This window comes from Nothobranchius furzeri, chromosome 14 (assembly GCF_043380555.1).
Source record: "Nothobranchius furzeri strain GRZ-AD chromosome 14, NfurGRZ-RIMD1, whole genome shotgun sequence".
NCBI lineage: Eukaryota > Metazoa > Chordata > Actinopteri > Cyprinodontiformes > Nothobranchiidae > Nothobranchius > Nothobranchius furzeri.
The window spans coordinates 37,523,960-37,549,710 of record NC_091754.1 but is presented as its reverse complement, the minus strand read 5'-3'; the positions used below and the strand labels follow the sequence as shown (position 1 = coordinate 37,549,710).

The 25,751-nt window shown below is 46.7% G+C and overlaps 1 protein-coding gene across 1 annotated transcript; it reads right to left on the bottom strand.

The window, feature by feature from the left end:
• Positions 1 to 1,061: 1,061 nt before the first annotated feature.
• On the bottom strand, positions 1,062 to 18,468 carry ndufa10 (NADH:ubiquinone oxidoreductase subunit A10). The gene is made up of 10 exons (XM_015965715.3): positions 18,323 to 18,468; positions 17,499 to 17,667; positions 17,184 to 17,399; positions 16,999 to 17,085; positions 12,715 to 12,836; positions 11,716 to 11,795; positions 11,583 to 11,637; positions 11,423 to 11,508; positions 9,452 to 9,560; positions 1,062 to 1,222 (listed from the first exon to the last, which is right to left on the bottom strand). The coding sequence occupies exons 1-10, from the start codon at positions 18,395 to 18,397 to the stop codon at positions 1,154 to 1,156; spliced, it is 1,068 nt and encodes a 355-aa protein (XP_015821201.1). The 5' UTR covers positions 18,398 to 18,468; the 3' UTR covers positions 1,062 to 1,153.
• Between the last annotated feature and the right edge of the window lie 7,283 nt (positions 18,469 to 25,751).

Sequence of the window (25,751 nt, the reverse complement as noted above, 5' to 3'; positions counted from 1 at the left end):
GGTTGATTCCACACATCCTTGTCTTAAGCCCATGTGGGCTGATTCTACCCACCAATCAGAGGCTTGCTCTAATGGAAGGTGTGAATGGGCTGATTCTACCCACCAATCAGAGGCTTGCTCTAATGGAAGGTGTGAATTTGCTGTCAGCAGTGGGCGTGTTGGCCCTGGTCGGCCTGAAGCAGTACCCCTCGGGAAGAGGGCCGAGAATGAGCCTTGGTTGGCCCGGGAAAATTCCAGACCACCCAGATATGTAAACAACCTACGCTACCCGGCCCGGGCTGACCCGGTACAGGTGGGAATGGGGCTCAAGTCAATCGCCTGACCTGAATGGCGTTACATTAATCTCCGAGAACAAAGTAAGGAACCTTGGTGTTATCTTTGACCAGGACATGTCATTCAAATCTCACGTTAAACAGGTTTGTAGGATTTCCTTTTTCCACCTTCGGAATATTGCTAAGATTAGAAGCATCCTTTCCAGGAGTGACGCTGAAAAACTAGTTCATGCATTTATTACATCAAGACTGGATTACTGTAATTCATTACTCTCAGGAAGTCCACAGAATGTAGGTAAAATTCTACAGCTTGTCCAAAATGTTGCAGCTAGAGTTCTGATGAGAATTAAAAAGAGAGATCATATCTCTCCTGTCTTAGCTTCCCTACATTGGCTACCTGTTAAATTCAGAATAGATTTTAAGATCCTCCTTCTCACATATAAAGCTCTTAATAATCAAGCTCCATCATACATCAGTGATCCGATTGTTCCAAACATTCCTAACAGAGCACTCCGCTCTCTTGTTTCCAGTGTTTTTGTTTAAAAGTGGGAACTTTTCACTAAATTCTGACTAAATAAAAGTCCGGTAGCGAATGTTTTACCACACAATGGTCTGTTCCATTGCCTTCATCAGCAAGCACAGACCATCAGAGCCTCCAGTGAGATGGAGCAGAACCAGCAGAAATTTTGCAGAACAATGAGGAAGCTGCACGGATGGTCTTTACTTGATCAGATTGTTTCTTCTCTTCTCTAATGAAGCAGGAATAAAACTTAAACATGAGTTTCAAAATGTTTTTAACAATCGTTTAATTCAGACTGTACAACAGAAAGACAAGTTTACAGAGCTGACCAGCCAAATGTGGGCAGGAAACTAGAGGTGATTCACTTCAGCCAGATGTTTTTGTCTCCAACATCTTCATTATAACCTGGAGCGTACTTCTTCCCAGGCAGCTGTAGGATAAATAAACAAAAACCATTTAATTAGAATGCCTTCAGCACCAGGAGGGTGATCTAATAAAAGGTTTTTAGGATGTTGACCAATAAGCAATAATAAGCAAATAAAATATCCAATAGGACAAAAGCAGGCTTTAAACACAGAGAGGTGATGCTCTTTTACTGTTGTGTATCTAGACCTCAAACGCAAGTTCCCTCCCTGAGGATGAGCTAGAAACCCCCAACATGACCGATGTAAGTGTCCTTCCCTGACTTTCTCCTGGTTGAAATGTGCTGAGAGATTACACTGCCACATGTCGCCGTCCTCCTTTCTTCAGGGATCCTGGCTCAGAGCAAAATGTCAGGTCACAACCTCCTGTAGCATTCCACAGCCCGACTCGTGCAGCAGGGGGAGACAAAAACGTCTCCAGTCAATAAACACAAAAGGTCAGACCCAAATGTTTCCCCACAAGACCGATGACACAACCAACCAGCTAGAATATTCCACATCTGGCATTTGTAACTACGAGCAGTTCGATATTTCAGCAGAGGGAAATAAGTTTCATCCCCTCAGAAAAGGGTACAGGAATAAAAACCAACACAAAGGCTGTTCATTATGAATTTGTGAGTTTTAATAAAGTGCTCAGCACAAAATAGCTCAACTTCTGTTAGGAAGAAAGAAAAAGTCACAATGATAAAATGGCTCAGCTACAGGAGCAGAAGCAGAGCTTGCATCACATCTGGAATCACATCTGGATCATCAGTGTTTCCCCTAGGAATTTTTCTAGCTGTAGCAGTGGGGCCGGTGGGGGGTGGGGGGGTGGGGGTGGGGGGGGGTGGGGGGGGATTATGACACGTCTCTAAATAAAGTAAAATTTTCTAGTGCAGAGAAGAGACAACCCATAGAAGCACTGATTTGATCTCATTTCAGAGAAAAATAGAACAGGTCAGATGCACCTAATAAGTAAAATTACTAACAAACTCAGGAATCTGTTTCTTTGCTTCACTGTTCTGGTGCTGAGAATATCACTAATGCGGATCAAAGGAGATACAGTGATCCCTCGTTTATCGCAGTAGATGCATTCCAGACCTGGCCGCGATAGGTGAAAATCCGCGAAGTAGGGACACCATATTTACAGTACAGTGTCAGAACCCAAGTTCCAGGCCAGCCTCTTCCAGCTAGCCGGCCTCCACTATGGACCAAAACTCCCAGCACGCCCCTCGCGGGGATTCCCTCCACGTCGCATCTACGTCACAAACCGCGGCTATAAATGGAAGTCACCTTTCCAGCTCACCACTCAGTCATCGTTTCTTCAGATTCATAATCAGAGTTTCCAACCTACCGATCCATCCCACGAACTATCAGCTCATAGTAAGTTATCTTACTTACTTCTGGGAAGCCCGGCATTTCCGTGTCACTTCGTTGACGCTCGAACACTCGGGGGTTTCCTTGATTAAATCGTGAGCCGGCGTTTCACCGATGCTCTCACTTCCGTGTCTGTGAAACCACGCGCTCCCTACAAGCTCAACTCCCGAATCCAGCCGACCAGTCTGACATACAGTACTATAATGAATTATCGTATGATCACATTCTTTTTTTGTGGGTAAAACTCAAGAAAAACATTTTTTTACTTGGTTTTTTTATAGTTTTATTACAAAAGTGCATTTTATGATGAAATTGATAAGAAAAAACAGGAATTTCTTGATATTTCACATAAAAAAATACCGCGAATCGGTGAAAAATACAGCGAATCTGCGAATTTCCCTTGAATAAGGCTCCAAAGAAAAAATCCGCGAAGTCGTGAATCCACGATAAACGAACCGCGAAGTAGCGAGGGATCACTGTACACAGATGAATGCACCTCTTATGTATTATTTGGAGATTACTTTTACTGCAGCTGGCAGAGACAGAGATTTTTTCTATTGATACACAGAATTTACAGAATCATTTTAAATGTTAATAGGGGAAGACGGCAGGAGGGAGCGGTAAAATACAGGGGGTCCCCAGCAAAAACAAGAAACTTTACGAGTCTGATGAAACCTGCTGGTTTTCCATCAGGCATTCAAGGGGCAGCTCCAACGACCCAGTGGCTGTGCTGGGTCAATGTTACCGAGCTCAGTCTGGCTCGGCAGAGGGTGAACGAGCCGAGGCGACGTCGTGCTCTTCTTAAGAAGAGGTGTTATTTTCCCGCTTCAGAAGAAGCGTCCAACGTGTTTTACGCTTTCTCCGAGACATGTCACGTTGCTAAGTTGTTAGCGCCGTGCGCTAACACGTCAATAGTGCAGCGTAGCCTGCTGGAGGTTTTAAGTTTCAGATGAAAACACCCGACCTCTCAGGCTGCTCACACATCGATCTTAAGTTATCGCTGTTGCGCTCACGCCGTAATACAGTATTAGATGCGGTTAAAGTCAGACATGAAAAAATAAATAAATTTTACATGAATAAGTGATGCTTAGCCTGGTGGGGGGAGGAAACCTGGCCTAGTAAGCACTGGAGGAAACCCTGTCAAGATCGTCAACACTTGTTATCTTAATGCTATTGAAACATGTAAACCAAAAGGCATTATATCCACTGCTACCTTTCTAATTTTAAACTCAGTAACTTATGCTGTAACTTCACCTTGCTCTGCCTGCTCCTCCTTGCTGCCCGCCGGCTGTGATCACAAGCGACAACATAGTAGTTCCCGCTGCTTCTTCGGGAAACAGCGCAAAAAAGAAAAATACTTGGGATCTTGTAGGCGTGGCGGTGGGATTTCAGCCGTGGCAGCCCGCCACGGCTACACCTATGTAAGGGAAACCCTGATCATTCTAGAATCACTCTAGGGTAGAGCTGAGGAAAATAATCAAATAATCGATGCATCGGGATGCGGACATAAACGATTCTGCATGGTAGAAGAGTACGCCATAATCAATTATAGTAGAATGTAGTTTTGTTTTTTTTAACGGCGGCACCAGCGCTGCATCCAAATCTGTCAGAGTGAGCGTCCTCCACATTTACCTCTGCCTTAATGTGGTACTGCAGGGCTGAGCGCTAGAGTTGTAACCTGAGACCAAACCGGAACCGAATCAGCCCGACTGGTTCTGTTGGATTTGGGCAGTGAATTATGTTAATTGAGCGGGTTGTCACGCGGCGCGCTGCACTCGCTCAATCAGCGACTGAGAGAGAGAGAGACAATGCTCACCCAAGAGAGAGGATCGGAGGACGCTCCTCCAAACAGATGCTCCAAACACGCATTATTATTTTCATAATTTAATTATTATTTCTCCTGGAAGCGCTCAGTCAGACCGAGTGTTGTGATGCTGGGAGATTCGGTCTTGGGGAGGGGGAGGGGTCAATGACGGCGGCTGCAGCGTGATCGTCTGTCTCTTTTATTTAGGGACACAGAGAAGTTAAAAGGAGAGAGAAATAGAAGAAAGAAGTTCTTGTTCCACTTTATTATTTTGTTTCATGAAGTTAAACTGATGTTAAATTCAGCTTAAAGAGAAGCTGGGAGGAAGCTTTGGTTCATTTTAGGTTACAGGAGATCTCGTCTCCTATCTGCTCCTCCAGAGGCAGCATGGACATGAGGGTCACATGGTGAGGGTCCCACAGGACAGGTTAGTGGAAAGGTTTATAGTTAGCTGGTTAGTGAAAGAGATCCATCAGCTGGGTAATTTAATCCTAATCCAGCCCACAGCCTTCTGATGGTGTTATTATCAGAAAGAATAAAACACACATCTTAAATATTATTGGAAGTTTAGAATTTGTCTTCGTCTTCGTCTTCCTCCGCTTATCCGGGTCCGGGTCGCGGGGGCAGCATCCCAATTAGGGAGCTCCAGGCCGTCCTCTCCCCGGCCTTGTCCACCAGCTCCTCCGGCAGGACCCCAAGGCGTTCCCGGACCAGATTGGAGATGTAACCTCTCCAACGTGTCCTGGGTCGACCCGGGGGCCTTCTGCCGGCAGGACATGCCCGAAACACCTCCCCGGGGAGGCGTCCAGGAGGCATCCTGACCAGATGCCCAAACCACCTCAACTGGCTCCTTTCGATCCGGAGGAGCAGCGGTTCTACTCCGAGTCCCTCCCGAATGTCTGAGCTCTTCACCCTATCTCTAAGGCTGAGCCCGGCCACCCTACGGAGGAAACTCATTTCGGCCGCTTGTATCCGCGATCTCGTTCTTTCGGTCATTACCCAAAGCTCATGACCATAGGTGAGGATTGGGACGTAGATCGACCGGTAAATCGAGAGCCTGGCTTTCTGGCTCAGCTCCCTCTTCCCCACGACAGATCGGCTCAGCGTCCGCATCACTGCAGACGCCGAACCAATCCGCCTGTCGATCTCCCGATCCCTCCTACCCTCACTCGTGAACAAGACCCCGAGATACTTAAACTCCTCCACTTGAGGTAGGACCTCTCCCCCGACCCGGAGGTGGCAAGCCACCCTTTTCCGGTCGAGAACCATGGTCTCAGATTTGGAGGTGCTGATCCTCATCCCAGCCGCTTCACATTCGGCCGCGAACCTACCCAGCAAGAGCTGAAGGTCAGAGCTGGATGAAGCTAGGAGGACCACATCATCCGCAAAAAGCAGAGACGAGATTCTCCTGCCACCAAACTCGACACACTCCACACCACGGCTGCGTCTAGAAATTCTGTCCATAAAAGTGATGAACAGAACCGGTGACAAAGGGCAGCCCTGGCGGAGTCCAACCCTCACTGGGAACAGGTCCGACTTACTACCGGCTATGCGGACCAAACTCACGCTCCTCTGGTAAAGGGACTGAATGGCCCTTAACAGAAGGCCACCCACCCCATACTCCTGGAGCGTCCCCCACAGGGTGCCCCTGGGGACACGGTCATAAGCCTTCTCCAAATCCACAAAGCACATGTGGATTGGTTGGGCAAACTCCCATGCCCCCTCCATCACCCTTGCAAGGGTATAGAGCTGGTCCACAGTTCCACGGCCAGGAAGAAAACCACATTGCTCCTCCTCTATCTGAGATTCAACTATCGATCGGACCCTCCTCTCCAGTACCTTGGCGTAGACCTTTCCAGGGAGGCTGAGGAGTGTGATCCCCCTATAGTTGGAACACACCCTCAGGTCACCCTTCTTAAAGATGGGGACCACCACCCCGGTCTGCCACTCCCTAGGAACTGCCCCCGATGACCACGCAATGTTGTAGAGACGTGTCAACCATGACAGCCCTACAACATCCATAGCCTTGAGATACCCAGGACGAACCTCATCCGCCCCCGGGGCTCCGCCGCTGTGTAGTTGTTTGACTACCTCAGCAACTTCTGCCCCCGAGATCGGACAGTCCATCCCCAGGCCTCCCAGCTCTGGTTCCTCCTCGGAATGCGCATTGGTGGGATTGAGGAGCTCCTCAAAGTATTCCTTCCACCGTCCGACTATAGCCTCAGTTGACATCAGCAGCTCCCCATCCCCACTGTAAACAGTGTGAGCGAGTTGCTGCCTTCCTCTCCTGAGGCGCCGGACAGTTTGCCAGAACCTCTTTGGAGCCGATCGATAGTCTTTCTCCATGGCCTCACCAAACTCCTCCCACGCCCGAGATTTTGCCTCGGCAACTGCCACTGCTGCACCCCGCTTGGCTATCCGGTACCTGTCTGCTGCCTCCGGAGACCCACAGACCAGCCACGCCCTGTAGGCCTCCTTCTTCAGCCTGACGGCTCCCCGAACCTCTGGTGTCCACCAGCGGGTACGGGGGTTGCCACCACGACTGGCACCGGCCACCTTACGACCACAGCTAGCAACAGCCGCCTCGACAATCGCAGAGTGGAACAAGGCCCACTCGGACTCAATGTCCCCCACTGCTCTCGGGACGTGGTCAAAGCTCTGCCGGAGGTGGGAGTTGAAGACCGTCTTGACAGGTTCTTCTGCCAGGCGTTCCCAGCAGACCCTCACTATGCGTTTGGGTCTGCCAGGTCTACGCGGCATGTTCCCTTGCCATCTGATCCAACTCACCACCAGGTGGTGATCAGTTGACAGCTCCGCCCCTCTCTTCACTCGGGTGTCCAAAACATACGGCCGCAGGTCAGATGATACGACTACAAAATCTATCATCGACCTGTGACCTAGGCTGCCCTGGTACCAAGTGTACCGGTGGGCATCCTTATGTTCGAACATGGTGTTCGTTATGGCCAAACTGCGGCTTGCACAGAAGTCCAATAACAAAACACCGCTCGAGTTCAGATTAGGTGGGCCGTTCCTCCCAATCACACCCCTCCAGGTCAAGCTGTCATTGCCCACGTGAGCATTGAAGTCCCCCAGCAGGACAATGGAGTCCCCTGATGGAGCACTATCTAGCACTCGTCCCAGGGACTCCAAAAAGGGTGGGTACTCTGAACTGATATTTGGCCCATAAGCACAAACAACAGTCAGGACCCGTTCCCCGACCCGAAGGCGCAAGGAAGCTACCCTCTTGTCCCCCGGGGTAAACCCCAACACACAGGCAGAGAGTCTCGGGGCTAACAAAAAGCCAACCCCAGCCCTCCGCCTCTCACCCGGAGCAACTCCAGCAAAGTAGAGTGTCCAACCCCTCTCCAGGTCTCGGGTTCCAGAGCCAATGCAATGTGTCGAGGTGAGTCCGACTATATCTAGCCGGTACCGCTCAACCTCTGCCACAAGCTCCGGCTCCTTCCCCGCCAGCGAGGTGACGTTCCATGTCCCAAAAACTAGTTTTCTTGTCCGGGGATTGGACCGCCAAGGCTCCCGCCTTGGTCTGCCACCCGATTCGCATTGCACCGGACCCTTCATGTTCCTCCTGCGGGTGGTGGGTCCACAGTTGGACGAGCCCATGTATCCGGTTCGGGCTGGGCCCGGCCGGGCCCCATGGGCGAAAGCCCGGCCACCAGGCGCTCGCTCACGGGCCCCAACCCCAGGCCTGGCTCCAGGGTGGGACCCCGGTAACCCTCCGGGCCGGGTACTCCGACTCTTCGTTTTAACCGCCATGAAAGATCCTTCGAACCGTTCTTTGTCTCACCCTTCACCTAAGACCAATTTGTCATGGGAGACCCTACCAGGGGCACTAAGTGCCCCAGACAACATAGCTCCTAGGATCATTAGGGCACTCAAACTCCTCCACCACGATAAGGTGACGGTTCAAGGAGAATTTGTGTTGTTTTATTATTTTCTGCATCAAACAGAACTTGATTCATTCTCCAACATTTCAGAATTGAACCACTGGGTTCAAATAAAATAAACCAAGTCAAACATTTCATTTGGTGTTATTTCTGACACCCTTCAACTGTGGCATAAATATTTGACTCTAGAGCTGCTCAGAGACATTAAACACTCATATATGAACCCATTATGGATTTTATTATTACATTATGTGTCCTGTAGGTTTTCAGTACTTTTTTAGATTTTGTGAGATTTTGTAAAGCGTGTTTTTCTCAGCCTGAGGCGTGGTGTTGAACGAGGAAACAGATGTTTTACTTTGTTAAATCTTCTTAAATGTTTAAATGTTTTGTCCTAACCTGTTGTGGATGTAGAGCTTTTGAGGGATGGCAGGTTGTGTCAATTACGTTTTTGATTAAAAAAAAATAAAAAGCAATTATCTGACATCTTCTATTTATCGATGAAAACAAATCTATATGAAATAATCGTGATGCATCGGGATATCGAATTGAATCGTTGACCCAATAATCGAATCGAATAGGGAGACAAGTGAAGATTCACACCTCTACTCTAGGGGGACTCTGGATTCACACAGGTATCAAACCAGGATCACTCTGGATTGAATCTGGGATCACATCAAGATTAGTTGACAAATACACATCTGTGTGTGCACATCCGCAGCCAGGCTCTGAGCAGCTCCCTTCATCAAGTAGATCCATTCATCTGAATATGTGGAAGCCCATTCCCACCACATCAAAGGACTAAAGGGAACCTGACACACCTGCCCCTTCATTTACACAGAGTTCATGTGTCCTAACCTTTGACTGGTACCATGTGTCACGGTGAAGCGTTTGGTCATAATTTCTTAAGTGGGAATAAGCTTCCATAGAAACGAGCTGTTCTAACTACATGTATTCAGGTGTTTTGTTCCAGTATGTTGCCTCCTTCAGGCCAGGAGCTTCTGTTCCCTCCTCCAACCTGCTCTGCTGGGATCTGGAATCTCACAAACCTTCTAGTGAAGAAGGTGGAGGAACGTTGTTGCCATGCTGTCATAACTAAAGCCCTGCTGGTCCACGTTCACAGCTAAAACAAACCTCCAGGAAAAGTGGTCAAACACAGCAGCATGGGAACTTACCGATTTGTAGGCGTAGTACTTCTGATCAAAGTCGAGGCCTCCGACGGTGATCTCGGGCAGGAACTTGGGTATGTTGGTCAGGTTTGACACGCCCTGTTTGTCCTGCACCCTAAAAAACAGAGAGAAGTTGAGGAGCTGTAAGTGTAGAGCTGGTTTAGAACCGTGTGTGTGTGTGTGTGTGTGTGTGTGTGTGTGTGTGTGTGTGTGTGTGTGTGTGTGTGTGTGTGTGTGTGTGTGTGTGTGTGTGTGTGTGTGTGTGGTTAACCCTAACCCACAACACTACAATACCGGTGGACCTATCCTTGATTTGTTGCGTCCGCGGCAGATTTAAAACCAACTTTGATCAGGAGAGTGAGACGGCGATGCAGAGGAAAACGAGCAGGCGTGCTCGTGCGTCTGAGGAGACGGGGATTATGCACGGCTCTACCTGGGATCTTCCTCTCGAACATGCGCTCGCTCCACAACAAAATGGACGAGCTGACCCTGATGTAAGTAGCCTTCTAATCAGATACTTTCTTACACTTACTTGAGTAATAAACCCTATATCAGGAAATCTTGTCCTCGGTTTGTGTCCTTCCAGTGAGCTTTGCAGATGTGGGAAAATGTCACCAGGCAGTAATCATTGTTAAATTCATAATTATTCTCGGAGAGAGACCAACTCGTATCTGCCCCTGCGAGCCCCGTAATGCATAGCGTCATTTCAACATGGTGGTGTCCGCAACACGGTTTATATGCAGGTAGTGGCGCTGCGGCTGCTTTATATAGCGACTCGTTGCATTCTCCCTCAACCCAAATCCTCGGATCACGCATTTTAGCTAAAACGCTAACGTTAGCTTGCCTTGCGTTGACTGTAGAGTTGTGGGTGATGGTCACACAGATGTGTCATGAGATTTGAAGCGTTGCTGCCTTTCACAGACACTTTTTCTGCACGTGCTGCAAACAGGATAGCCGTCTTCTATCAACTGTCCCTTGGCATTCTTCAAATATCTAAAAGATGTCCGTACTTCCGACTTTGTCTTCTTTGAGGGATAATAAATGTCCTGAGCGCTGCCGTCTCCTCCTTTGGCCATTATTTCAGCTTTAGCTTCAAGAAAGTTTTGGCTGTAAACAACAAAGTGCGCATGTGCCGCCGGCAACTTCAGCAGATGATACGGTGGCTGGTAAGGGTCACCGCGCCTACACCGCAGCCACGGTAACCCACCGAGATAATATATCTTTTAAAAACAAGACGGTTATTATTATTGTCAACTTTTTTACCGGGGTTTACCGCTACACCGGTTACCGTGACAACCCTAGTCAGTACTTGATGAGGCAGTTCTACACCGCAGTCATCGAGTCCATCCTCACCTCTTCATTACCCGTGTGGTACGCTGGAGCCACCATCAGGGACGAGAAGAAGCTGCAGCGTGTTGTACGATCTGCTGAGAAGGTCCCTGGCTGCAAGCTCGCCTCTATACAGGACCTGTACACCTCCAGGTCGGATCACAGCTGACCCGTCTCACCCTGGACACGGTCTCTTCGACTCGCTCCCATCTGGCAGGAGGCTCCGACCCATTCGGACCAGAACCTCTCATCACTAGAGGAGTTTCTGCCTGTCTGCGGTCGGACTCATGAATAACAATGGTAGACCTGCTCACTGCAGCTGCTTTGTTCCAGTCGCATGACCCCGTGCTGTGTTTGCACCTGAACCGACCCGCTCTGACCAGCAGTTGCTTCTCTAATTATTGTCTCCCTGTGTAATTATCATTTCATTGTGTTTATTTCTTGTATCTAATGTTGCTCATCATTTACTTGTTCTTGCACCAAGTGCCGCAGCAGCTTCCCAGTGTTGTGATCCTCACACATAATAAAACCTTCTGATTCTGATGAATTCAATTTAAAAATAATTTATTAATCCCAGAGGGGGAATAGACTGCTGTAGTAGCTCAGAATAATAATAATAATAATAATCAAGTCATCAGAGGAACTCACAGCATCCTCATGTTATGGTAGGTGACATCATTCTGCTCCAGCCACAGCCCTTTGTCAAACTTCAGGTACTCGATGTCCTCTGCCACCTGCAGACCAGGTAACTTACTTTAGAGACCTACATCTAACCCAGGACTTCCCGAGTCTGTGACTATACTCCTACCTTCTCTGCATCCACATCCTGGGTCGCATCATAAATGAGAAGTTCAGATGTTTCTCTGAAAGGTAAAACCAGAACCAAACGATCAGGCTCAGAGTGAGCTCCACACCCCCCGGATCGTTTACTGCTCACTCACCTGATCTCTGGAAGAAAAGACTTCTTGTAGGAATCATCGATGTTCTTCAGATACTGCAGGGGCACATTCTGCAGGTATGACTGAAAATCAAACAAGGTTAAGATGTTTCCTGGTATAATGAACCCTACCCACATAGCCCAAAGATACCCCTGCTTGTTTAATCCACAAAATTTAGGAAAACGTTTCATTCCATGGATTGATCTAATGAAGCAGGATGTTAAGGTATGTTGCATCCACTCCCTGTTCTGAGACAAACAGGAAGTGCAGTCACCGTAAAGGTCAAGAGGTCATCTGTAGGAATGGTATAGAACTGAACTGTGGATCCTTTGCAATAAAGCCTGTTCATCTCATGATGTTTGTGTGTTGTTTCTCCTACAACTGTTGATCAAAGCTAGAACCGCTTTTGGGAACTGGTTGGGAAAGTAACATGAAGTCGGGTCAAGCCGGCTTCTCAAAACGTCTTTTGACAGAAGTCATCAACTCTCAAGCCACAGCTGCAGAGTTAATGTGCAAGTCTCATCTGTTATTGTACGAAGGGATCTGTCTTCATGCAGAGGACTTGGCCAGCTTTAACTGTCGTGTAAGGTCAGGCACGCCTCGTGGAAGTAACAGAACTGCACAAAAGCAACATCCCACCTTAAATGGGGGGCTTTCACTGTGACTGTCTGTCCGTGTTGATGCTGACTGTAATAAAGGCCCCAGCGCTGTTTTATAAGAACTCTGGCACCAAACCATCTTATCCTCTACAGAAGTACTTTACAGGGTTCATTTAGAGGTGAGGCTGCTTGATCCGATCAGCAAGTCTTCTATTCACCCACATCTGCAGCTTTAGGAGCCATCTGAGATGTGTTTTACAGTTTGATCTGTCTGTGTCACGGCCTGAAGGGTTAGAGAGAACCTCCAGTCACTTTATACTGAAATTTAGATCCTCATCTGTGTTAATATTAGAGCCTGCAGCACCGTCTCACTCACACACACACACACACACACCGTCTGTACCTTTCCACTGTCTCTGAGCTTCTTCTGCACCTCCTCAGCCGGCAGGTCCAGGTAGATGACCAGGTGTGGAGGGAGGAACTCACAGATGCTGTTGTGTTTGATCTCGTTGTAGTGCTCAACACCTGCAGGTCCCAACAACAACAGATACAATCATCACTGGGTAGTAATGGCTGCTCACAGAGCGCCTCGCCCCAACCCCGGAGCCAGCTTTGTTCCAACACCCATGATGCATTGCATGAATCTTCCTCACAACCATCAGTTAAAGGTTGACTAGTGAACACGGACACTCTGGCGAACTCTGGTGTTCAGAGGTGGTACTGCAACAACAGGACTGAGGTGTTACTGCTGTCATGTTCCAGCACCGTGTTCAGAGACGAGATCAGGACTAATTTCTACTAATGAGTAGTAGTATTTACCGTTAGATGGGATGTTTCGTTCCGATATCGGAAGTACTTTGATATTGGGCCAAAAACGGATTATATCGGACTGGATCAAAAATCTCAGATATAAGCTTCACATTTTTGCAGCCAATGGTTAAGAAAAAATTGTCATTTTTTTTTTCATATTTACTGTTAGTGGCTCTTGTTCTCCAATTGAGTAATATCCCTTGATTAAGCCTTTCATACATCCCGCACTATGAAATAGGTAAAGTATGTATGATTTGTGCTGATATTGTATTGGATTGATATCGGTATCAGTCAATACTGAAGGCTGCAAAATCGGTATCGGTAGTGAAAAAGTTGCATGGGCACATCCCTACCGTTAGAACATCTTCTGGGCTCAGAATCAGCTGCTTGACTTGTCAAGTCTGCCATTTTACACAGTCCCGAGTCCCGACCTGGCCTTGCTGAGCGAACCTTTTAGCACAACGGTGCCCTCTAGTGGCTGGTAGAAGCAAACATAAACAGTGTCGTGCCCAACAGAATAAAAATTGGATGATTTATCTTTTTAAATATAGCTTAAGAAGGAGAAACTGTACATTCATCCTGCACAGCTGAACGCCCCAGAGGTAATATTGTTTTTAAATATAGCTTTTACATAAAATGTTCCGTATTTTAACTTTAATTTCATCTCAGCAGGAGAATTATGTCCCACTTCATAACCAAAGGGTCGTAGGACGGCGCCTGTACTCTGCAGCTGCAGCCTCGCCTCTGTCAGCACGGCCCAGAGGAGCTGTGGCTACAACGTAGCTCATCACCACCAGGGTGTGAATGTGTGTGTGGATGAATGTCTGGTTGCAGGAATCTGTAACTGAGGCTTTGGAGCAGAACACAAGTCATAAACCAACACCACAAAGGAACTGAGACACAACATCCTTCCTACCCTCCACAATAAAAGCCCACAACAAATATGATGCATGTTGCACCTAAAATACTCTAAAATCATTGAATGCTAATTAAAGTAGTAAACAGCTGGAGTATCTTGTGTTTTGATGCTGCACCATCACATTATCTAAACGTCTGCTTAATAACTGATAATAGCATCACTTTCAAATATAGGACTAAACGTTTATTTTAAATGTTGTAGCATCCAGAAAGGGTCCATTTTCACCTATATATTGACCTACATGGTGACTGGTCATCTACAGACATAATTCCACTATCTAGGTGGATTTTCTATTCTATCTTCTAACACCCAGAAGATTCTGCAGGGCTTGTTGACGGTCCATGAAGACAAGATTGTCAACCTTATTTCAGACTGCTGGATTCCACACTCTGAATGAAAAGTGAACTTTTACAACTCATAAGTTAAATAATCATATGATTGAATGAACCAGGTGTTATATGAAATGTCTGAATAATCTGTGCCTAATTCAGTGAAGTAGAAATGAATATTGTCCTTACAATGATCCATTTATGTGTTATGATCAGTACTGTTTGATTTAACAAGTGCATCATTATCTACACTCATACACAAAGTTCATTAGATGCAAATTAAGGTTAAGGTCATCGCACATTAAGTTTAAAGATTCTTTATTTGCAGAACTAGAACAGCTTGTGTCTGGAAGGTGTGGTTTCTGAGGGGTGTTTGGTAAAGCCTACAAACATGTCAAATTCTGATTCGCAGAAATCATAAACTCTAGATCTAAAACTAGAGTGACTTCCGGAGTTATTCAGTTTCGAGCGGAACTCCGAAGTGGCCAATTCGGCTTCAGCTTTCAGCTGTTAACTTTATTCTTTCTCTAAGTGTTTTTCTCCCCAGAAGAAGCTACAATGATGTTCTGCTGAGCTGTGGTGGCCTCATGGAGGGGGCCATCGTCTAGCACACTGCTGCTAACCACTTAAACATTCTCCCTCTCCTGATAATAACTTTTTACTTTCCTTGACGTTGGATGTGCTACTACTAGTTTACCCGTGTAATTATAGATTCACTAGGATAAATACAATAAAGTTGATCTCTCGCCAAATAGAATATTTACTAAGAAATCACAATATAACCATAGTAACATTACTTTGTGTGTGTGTGTGTCTGCGTGTGTGTGTGTGTGTGCGTGTGTGTGTGTGTGTGTGTGTGTGTGTGTGTGCGTGTGTGTGTGTCTGCGTGTGTGTGTGTGTGTGTCTGCGTGTGTGTGTGCGTGTGTGTGTGTGTGTGTGTGTGTCTGCGTGTGCGTGTGTGTGTGTGTGTGTGTGTGTGTGTGTGTGCTCTGGCTTCTCCATCCCCAGTGAGTCGTGGAGGATGGCTGCTTATACTGAGCCAGGATCGTCTGGAGGATTCTTCCTGTTAAAAGGGAGTTTTCCTCTCCACTGTCGCTAAATGCTTGCTTAGTATGAGGATTGCTGTAAAGTCACTGACACTATTCAGTGACTTGATGCAATTTGCTGGGTTCCTTATATAGGAAGCATTTTTTCTGATTGGCTTAATGAACTGACCTGTATTGGAATGTTTACTATGTGAAGTGCCTTGTCGTGATTTGGCGCTTTATAAATAAACTTGAATTCAATTGAATTCGGAACCAGCCTCTTTGAAACATCTCTTTGACACCCAGGAAAAACCTGTTTGCGCGCTGCAAGCTGACACAGATATACGACTCCTTAAGAGTCCATCCATTTGAGATGCACAACAAGTCCACCTGTTCGTTGTGACCTGGAGACATCTCTGGACTGACCTGGTTGCATTGCGGTTAATCTACGAACTTCGATGCCTTGGGGTCCCCCGGGACAAACTAGACTTATTTTTATTTCAGGTCATTTTTAACTGTAGCTTAAGGCCACGCTTGTTGCACTGACGTAATAGAGTACGTCCTTGTCCTCTCATACTCGGTACAACGGACTTTCTGCTGTACTTGCTGAGTAAACAAGAACGTACTAGCGTACTTGGGAATCTGGAGAGGACAATCACCGGGTTTTTTCTTTCCATTTCACAAAGAAAAAATTAAGCCATGGATAAATATGTCCTTCGTGACAGACCACAGTCACCATGGCAACGATAAACCCGGATGTCTCTTCTAAGGAAAGACAATGGCAATCAGCTCATGTAACGCAATATCATCCGTGTTAAGTTACATGATGAGCTAGCCACCTAGCGGGCTGTTGATAAGCTAACGAACGTTTTCCTGCTGTAGCTGAACGAAGCTCAACTTCCTCTCACCAAAGGCACCAGACGAGGCTTCGCCCTCTTGCTTTGTGATCCGTGCCTCGAACTCCAGGTTTTTCATAAACTCCAGTTTGACATTTTGTACAAAGCCTTCCGTGGCGTAAAGCTGACCTTCAAAAAGGAATGAGATGTTGTCGACTCCAAGAGTTTTCCAGAGCCTCATTAGGAATTGTTTTGTTACGGACCACTCTCACTGTAAACACGGTCAGCTGTGACGGCTCGCCCAGGTTAGCAACAGTAACTAAGCAGGGCGGGGCTTAGAGCCACAGTTCAATTTAAACACATGTTTATATTCTGTCTCTCAACTCCAGTCGCTCATTTTTCTGCTTTTACTGAAGAGTTTTAATCTGCATTCCTCCACCGTGCCACTAGGTGGCAAGAGCACACACTGACTAGATTTAGAGAGGAAAAAGTTCCTCCCAGAACCCAGATTCCTCTTTTATCCTGGAACACGTTTCCCTCAGGTTTTATCTCTCCCACCCAAGAACAAAGTTAACAACAGATTTTAATCTTGGTTGAGCAGAAAATCAGGACTTTAATCACAAAAGTTTATTTTATTAATTTATGCTTGAATATTTTTTGTGTGTGTGATATGTATTATATTAGAGGTTTTTTTTATTATTATTCTTGATAACTCCAGGTTTCAGATCAAAAGTCTGTGATGGAGGAGCCATGTTGCTAGTTACTTACACTCCTGCCTGATGTAGCCCTGCTTGAACATGGCATCCAGGAAGACCATGTCACTGAAAGGGGAACGTTCCAGGATTACTCCTTGACCTTAAAAACACCAGAATCGACATCATACGACCTTCTCATGACCCAAAATGCTAAATGTTATTTTATACAAACAGGCAGAGCTCTTGCGTTAGTGTTACCTGTAGTGAGAAGATGTTCAATGGCATCACTATACTGCAGCACCCTCACATTGTACATCCATAGCTGCAGCCTGTAACTGTTCCCGTCTGCAGCTTTTGGGTTGGTGTAGAACTTCTCCAAGCTACACATCCCATTAAAGTCAACAGAGAGGGGCTCCTTCTCCTTAGTCATCTTGTCCATGTAGAAGGTGTCAGCCTCAGGCATGTACAGCATCCCTGTGAACACATCAGCGTCAGCCAATTTTCCACCAAAGTGAGAAAATACCAGCCGAGCGTGTCCCTGCCGCAACCAGACCCATATGGTCTCATCATTACCTAGTTTGTCTGCTAGTTTCTGGGCCAGGGCTCCTTTTCCAGATGCCAGGTTTCCATCCACACTGATAATTTTACTGTACTTCTTTAACCGTGGGGTTGTCCTCTCACCCAGTAAGTAAGCCAACCATCCATACTCCAGGCCTCTCACTGAGCTGGTGTGGAAACTCGCCTGCATGACAGAAAACAAGACTTCACCACATCTGGAAAGAGGCTAAATGTCTGGTCCTGTGTACTAGGTCTGGTGTTGGAACAAATACATCCCACCTGTGTTCTCCACAGAAAATCAGATCAGAGTTAGAACGGTTCCAGCACCTAACACGTTTAAACAACTCATCCTCCTCACCGCTGATTTATTTGCACCAACCACACCTGATGGAAGTTGTAAACACAGACCTCTCCTCACACCATCACAACTACTAGTTCCATACATTTGCTTGACACATTGTTCTGTTTGACTGAGATAGAATTATCCCAAGAAAGCCGGACCAGATGCCGATCATTCGTGTCGCTCAAGTCTCTGCAGGTAAACAGCGGACACCTGTTCTTCACGACAGATCCTTCAGGTTTACGGTAGGTCACGTGTCCTTTTGACAGCACCAATTCGGGCACAATTATTATTATAATAGTAAAACACCACATAATATCGACTGCCTGCTCGCTCACTTGTTTTTTTACGAAAACAACCAGATAAATACCAGATGGCGTCGGCGACCGACACTAAATCTGTTAGCCTCTGAGAAGCTAGCTGCCTTAGCATGTCCTTGTGAATCACAGGCGTTTATTGGGTCGGTACCGACATAGTACTGCGTGGTTCCGGTGCTCACCTTCTGAACGAGGTTCCCCGCTTTCAGAGCAGCTGCTGCCCCCGGGACAAGCAGCCGAATTACCGTCAGGGCCATGCTAGCTGTCCCCGAGAACTGACCCGAACAAACCGGAGACTGATTTGTACGTCACTGTCGCGTACTTTAGTCGTAACTGGTTTCTGTTTGCACGTGAACGAAGCGACCATATTAGGAGGGTCAAAGCTGCAACAGTTTCCTGATCCCCTGTGAGGTATGGAACACAAAAGTATTCAAAATTCAATAAATAAATAAGACATTATGAAATAAATATCTACATGAATAAATACGAGACAATTACGTAATCTGACAATGAAATGATGAAATAACAGAATATTATGTAAAATCTAAGCCCAATATTGTGAAATATTTTTCATTCTTCTTTTAAAATGTTCTTATTAATATAATGTTTTTTTTCAAAAGTAATTTCTTCATAATAACCCAAATGAATATTGAGCCATTTTTATTTAACTCATTCAGTTTTATTACATAACATAATTTTAACAAAGACAGCTTTTTTTCATAATAGTGTTTTTTCCCATGGCTGATGTATTTCATAATGACACTTTACAGTAGAATGTCTCAGTCCATCAGTCAAGACTAACAGGATGGAGCCAGTGTGTCACTGGCTGCTAATTCAGTCAGACAAAAGCAATCACTCACAAAGTATCGAACCAAATGCTTCAAAAATGTCATCCAAACAACTCAAAATATTGTCTGCTGACAAACTATTCAACTCTATTTGATCCGCCAAAGAAAACAGAGCTAAACTAAGTTCAGGCAATGCCGCCATCTTTCATGACCATTGGCCTAGGAAGGTGTTATAGAGAACTACCTTAAACTGTCCGGTCATTGGGGCTTGTTCGAGTTTAGCAACGCCTCGCCTGGAAAACAGACAAGAGCAGATGGAAGCAACAGGGGGAGTGGCTGAAAGCCGTCGTTTAAGCCGAAGAGATTTCCCTGCATGTGTAGCTCCCGAAGAGGAAATGTTGGTCCCCCTTTCCATGGGCTCACCACTCATGGGAGGGGCCAAAGGAGTCAGGTGCTGTGTGTGACGGGTGGTAGATGAGGGTGGGGACCTTGGCGGTCTGATCCTCGGCTACAGAAGCTGGCTCTTGGCACATGGAATGTCACCTCTCTGATGGGGAAGGAGCCTGAGTTGGTGTGTGAGGTTGAGAGGTTCCGACTAGATATAGTCGGACTCACCTCAACGCATGGCTCTGGCTCTGGAACCAGTTTCCTTGAGAGGGGTTGGACTTTCTGCCACTCTGGAGTTGCTCCTACTGAGAGGCGCCGAGCAGGGGTGGGCGTACTAGTTGTACGTTGGGGTTTACCCTGGTGAATGAGAGGGTAGCCTCCCTCTGCCTATGTTGGGTATTTTTATAATTGTACCTTTTTGAGGCCTAAAAGATGCCCATTTTGTGTTATTAACACATCATGAATCTCTGTGTTTGCCAACTACTGTGGCTGTTCACGAAAGGTTGAGCAAGGATGTAGATTGTAAGAAACCTCTGTACCTCTGTAACTTGAGAAGGCCCGCCTTCTCCCCCATCCTTTGTGAATAAAGCCCCTGACGAACTAGAAGCACACGGGAGTGACGTGGGGAAGCCTCGGAGGAGGTTGCTCTGCGTTAACTCTCCATATTTTGGGGACTCAGGGTAAAATGTCTTCCTTGTTGTCATGTGTGTTTATTTCAGGTTCCAGGGTTATGGAGATTAAATATTACCTAACATTCTGGTCTCCTGATGGAGACCGCGGGTATGCAGAGCTGGTGAGGTGAAGGCTTTGAGGCTGGAGCAGAGTGGGGGCTGGTTGGTTGAGTCCAGCTTCTCGCATGTTGATTCGCCCACATGGACATTACAAATAATCAATTTACTCTCTCTCTCCGGGTGTGTCATCCTTTAAGGTAATATGGGATAAATCTAATTACCTATCAGCCTACATGTGGGGGGACAGGTTCTGACTGTGGTCGGTGCTTATGCACCAAACTACAGTTCAGACTACCCACCCTTTTTGGAGACCTTGGAGGGGGTGCTGGAAAGCACTCCTTCCGGTGACTCCCTCATTCTGCTGGGGGACTTTAACGCTCATGTGGGCAACGACAGTGAGACCTGGAGAGGTGTGGTTGGGAGGAACGGCCCCCCGATCTGAATTCCAGTGGTGTTTTGTTACTGGACTTCTGTGCCAGTGATGGATTGTCCATAACGAACACCAAGTTCAGACATAAAGGTGTCCATATGTACTCTTGGCACCAGGATACCTTGGGCCGCAGCTCTATGATCGACTTTGTTGTTGTTTAATCTGACCTGGGGCCGCATGTCTTGGGCACTCGGTTGAAGAAGGGGCAGAGCTGTCAACTGACGACTACCTGGTGGTGAGTTGGCTCAGATGGTGGGGGAGGATGGCGGTCAGACCGGGCAGGCCCAAACGTATTGCAAGGGACTGCTGGGAACGTCTGGCAGAGTCTCCTGTCAGAAGGAGCTTCAATTCCCATCTCCGACAGAACTTCCAAAATGTTCCGGGGGAGGCGGGGGACATTGAATCTGAATGGACCCTGTTCCGTGCTTCCATTGTTGAGGCGGCCGACTGGAGCTGTGGTTGCTGGATCGTCAGTGCCTGTCATGGTGGCAACCCCCGAACCCGCTGGTGGACACAGGTGGTTAGGGATGCTGTCAAGCTGAAGAAAGAGTCCAATCAGGTCTTTTTGGCCTGTGGGACTCCAGAGGCAGCTGACAGGTACCGGCAGTCCAAGCGGAGCATGGCTCGGGTGGTCACCAAGGCAAAAACACGGGTATGGGAGGAGTTCGGTAAGACCATGGAGCAAGACTTCCGTACGGCTTCGAGGAGATTCTGGTCCACCATCCGGCGCCTCAGGGGGGAAAGCAGTGCGCTACCAACACTATCTATAGTGGGGACGGCGTGCTGCTGACCTCTACTCAGGACGTTGTGGATCGGTGGGCAGAATACTTCGAAGACCTCCTCAATCCCACCGACACGTCTTCCAGTGAGGAAGTAGAGTCTGGGGACTTTGGGTTGGCCTCTCAAATCTCTGGTGCTGAGGTCACTGAGGTGGTTAAAAAGCTCCTTTGTGGCAAGGCTCCAGAGGTGGATGAGATTCACCTGGAGTTCCTTAAGGCTCTAGATGTTGTGGGGCTGTGTTGGCTGACGCAGCTCTGCAATATCGCGTGGAAATCGTGGGCAGTCCCACTGGACTGGCAGACCGGGGTGGTGGTCCCCTTATTTAAAAAGGGGGACCGCAGGGTGTGTTCCAACTACAGGGGGATCACACTCCTGAGCCTTCCTGGTAAGATCTATTCAGGGGTTCTGGAGAGGAGGGTCCGTCGGATTGTTGAACCTCAGATTCAGGAGGAGCAATGTGGTTTTTGTCCTGGCCGTGGAACACTGGACCAGCTCTATACCCTTAGGGGGATCCTGGAGGGTGCGTGGGAATTTGCCCAACCAGTCTACATGTGTTGTGTGGATTTTGAGAAGGCGTTTGACCACGTCCCTCAGGGGGCCCTGTGGGGGGTACTCCGGGAGTATGGGGTACCAAGCCCTCTGATACGGGCTGTTAGGTCCCTGTATGACTGGTGTCAGAGCTTGGTCCGCATTGCCGGCAGTAAGTCGGGCTCGTTCCCAGTAAGAGTTGGACTCCGCCAAGGATGTCCTTTGTCACCGGTTCTGTTCATAACCTTTATGGACAGGATTTCTAGGCGCAGCCAAGGTGTGGAGGGCATCCGTTTTGGTGGCCTGAGGATCAGGTCTCTGCTTTTTGCAGATGATGTGGTCCTGTTAGCTTCATCAGAACCTGATCTTCAGCTTTTGCTGGAGCGGTTCGCAGCCGAGTGTGAAACAGCTGAGATGAGAATCAGCTCCTCTAAATCTGAGACCATGGTCTTGATTCAGAAAAGGGTAGAATGCCTTCTCCGGGTCAGGGATGAGGTCCTGCCCCAAGTGGAGGAGTTTAAGTATCTCGGGGTCTTGCTCACGAGTGAGGGTAAGATGGAGCGTGAGATCGATAGGCGGATTGGTGCTGCTTCTGCAGTGATGCGGGCGTTGTACCGGTCTGTCGTGGTGAAGAGAGAGCTGAGTCAGAAGGTGAAGCTCTCAATTTACCGGTCGATCTACGTTCCTACCCTCACCTATGGTCATGAGCTTTGGGTAGTGACCGAAAGAACGAGATCACGGATACAAGCGGCCAAAATGAGTTTTCTCCGAAGAGTGGCTGGGCTCTCCCTTAGAGATAGGGTGAGAAGCTCGGTCATTCAGGAGGGGCTCGGAGTAGACCCGCTGGTCCTCCACATCCAGAGGAGCCAGTTGAGGTGGCTCGGGCATGTGGTCAGGATGCCTCCTGGACGTCTCCCTGGTGAGGTTTTCCGGGCACGTCCAACCGGGAGGAGACCCAAAGGTAGACCCAGGACACAGTGGAGGGACTATATCTCACCTGGCCAGGGAATGTCTTGGGATTCCCCCGGAGGAGCTGGCTCAAGTGGCTGGGGAGAGGGAAGTCTGGGACTCTCGCCTTAGGCTGCTGCCCCAGCGACCTGACTCCGGATAAGCGGATGAAAATGGATGGATGGATGGATGGAATAATTGGGGTTATTATGAAAAAATTACTTTTGAAAAAACATTATATTAATAAAGTCATTTTCAATTCAATTCAATTTTATTTATATAGCGCCAAATCACGACGAGTCATCTCAAGGCACTTCAAATAATAAACATTCCAATTCAGGTCAGTTCATTAAGCCATTCAGAAAAAATGTTTCCTGTTACGTACGTTCGCGACTAGATGGCCCCCGCAGCTCCCTCCTCATCCGGTTCCCTTCACAGCTGTTCTCAATTTAGTCATTACCTGGTCACTGTGTTAAAAGACTCGCCTATCCTTCCATTCAGGGAGAAGGTCCAGGGTAGTGTAGACTCAATGAGTTTATACTATTCTCTTCTCCTCGTGTGTTGTTGGTAAAACTTGTTTCGCTCGCTAGTCTTCGGATTTCGGATTTAGGATATTTAGGATTTGACAATTTGGCTTCTTGACTTCAGAACTTTATTGATCTTGACTTTTGGATCTCCCCCTGAGCTTTCTTGCTTATCTGGAAAGCTCTTAATATTTATGGTTATTTAATCCCCAACCCCTTCTGGGTTTGCGTTTTCCGTCCTTCCCCTTTTTTGTATGTAGCTCCTTCTTGTTTTGTATTTATTGATAACCCTCTTGTAAATAATCCTTTTGTAATAAAATTCTTGTTCTTTGCGACACTACACTCTGTTATTATTTCATCCACACACCACTTTTGTTACTTCCCTCCACCCTCATCTCTCCTAGAGAGCCGGGTTCATAACATTTCCTATATAAGGAACCCAGCAAATTGCATCAAGTCACTGACTTTACAGCAATTCTCATACTAAACAAGCATGTAGCGACAGTGGAGAGGAAAACTCCCTTTTAACAGGAAGTAACCTCCAGAGGATCCTGGCTCGGTGTACTACGACTCACTGGGGATTGAGAAGACAGAGCAGACACACACACACACACACACACACACACACACACACACACACACACACACACACACACACACACACACACACACACACATACACATACACATACACATACACATACACATACACACACACACACACACACCAAGTAATGTGTCTATGGTTACATTGTGATTTCTTAGTAAATATTCTATTTGGCGAGATGTGACAGCAGTGTCTGTCACCTCATGGACATGGTCTGCTGGTAGTGTTTTCTGTGTTCTGTCCAGGATGACTGGTTGATGTGCACACAATCAGTCTTCTGTTTATGAATGTATGTGTTAATTTTGTGTTTCTGTTTTGAGTTACCAGTGACTTGGAGTTTCCCATGGAGTCTCACACCTGCAGCTCATCTCCTCAGGAAGCCTAATCGGCACTCCTGGGATCTACCAACTCCCCAGGGAGGGGAGATTCATGTTTATACTTGTGTTTAATTTAATGTAGATGTTTTCTGTTATGGATAGGAAGTTTGTAATTATGATTTAGTTATTTGAGTTACCTGAATTGATTAGACTGGTTAGTTTGTGTGTGTGTGAGGATGTGTGTGTTAATTGTATGTTAATTGTTCCCCTCTTGTATGTAGAGTGGTCTGATCAGCCACTATTTAAGTTGAACCTGGTGTGTCTGAAATGTCTTTTGTTTTCTGGAGACGGTCTTGTGCTGTGATTGGGTTAAAGTCTCTGTTACCTGTGAAGCTGCTCCAAAATAAAATGGAGGTTTTTGAGTCTCATGAGTAGTGCGTCTCTGGCTGGTTTGGGCAAGTCCCTGACACGAGTCACGAGAGATAAACTTTATTGTATTTATCCTAGTGGATCTATAATTAAACGGGTAAACTAGTAGTAGCACATCCAATGTCAAGGAAAGTAAAATGTTATTATCAGGACAGGGAGAATGTATTAGTGGTTAGCAGCAGTGTGCTGGACGATGGCCCCCTCCATGAGGCCACCACAGCTCAGCAGAACATCATTGTAGCTTCTTCTGGGGAGAAAAACACTTAGAGAAAAAATAAAGTTAACAGCTGAAATAGCAGGAAATAATACAGTTAAAGAGCAGACTATAGAAGAAAGTAGTAGAGTGTGAAAAGTGGTTTAAAAGAAGAATGAAAAATATGTCATTATATTGGGCTTAGATTTCATAATTTCATTGTTAGATTACATGATTGTCTAGTAATTCTTCATGTAGATATTTATATCATAATGTCTCATTTATTTATTGAATTTTGAATACTTTTGTGTTCCATAGTTATGGGCCTACTGCCCACTGGACCACTGCAGAAGCATCTGATTCACTCTTGCTGTGCCACTCTTCGTCCCACCAGCAGGTGGCAACACTCTACAATGTAAAATTTTTCTCACCATTCATTACCACATCAAAGTAAGTTTTAAGTTTTTTTTTTTTCATTACGATAATTTCCATTCCAGTATCTTACTTGCTAATATTCATCATCATCTCTAAAGTAGGGGTGCCCAGTCCTGGCCCTGGGGGACCACTACACAGAACGTTTCAGTTGTTTCCCTGCTCAAATATCCTTGATTCAATGGCTGAAACATATGTTCAGCAGCTCATCAAGGTCTGCAGAAGCCTATTAATTACCTGTTGATTCAAATCAAGTGTGTTGGAGCAGGGAAACAACTAAAACTTGCTGGACATCTGCCCTTGCAGGACTGGGATTGGGCACCTGTGCTCAAAGCTTCAAAACTAAATCAACACAGAACACCAATGTATTCCATGAAAATCATCAATCCAAGCAAACTGGGGCTGCTTTTGGAGCATCTGTTAACTAACTAACACCTTGTTTTCTGTAGGAGACCAGGGCATGGGAACAGACTACCATCTGTGTATTTTAATTTCTGCTTTCAGCATAATTCATAAT

Coding starts and splice junctions, on each gene's coding strand:
- ndufa10 (XM_015965715.3), bottom strand. CDS start 18,397: ATGGCCCTGACGGTAATTCGGCTGCTTGTCCCGGGGGCAGCAGCTGCT. Junction 17,668..18,322: donor CGGGGAACCTCGTTCAGAAG/GTGAGCACCGGA, acceptor TCTGTCATGCAG/GCGAGTTTCCACACCAGCTC. Junction 11,509..11,582: donor AGGATGTGGATGCAGAGAAG/GTAGGAGTATAG, acceptor CCTGGTCTGCAG/GTGGCAGAGGACATCGAGTA.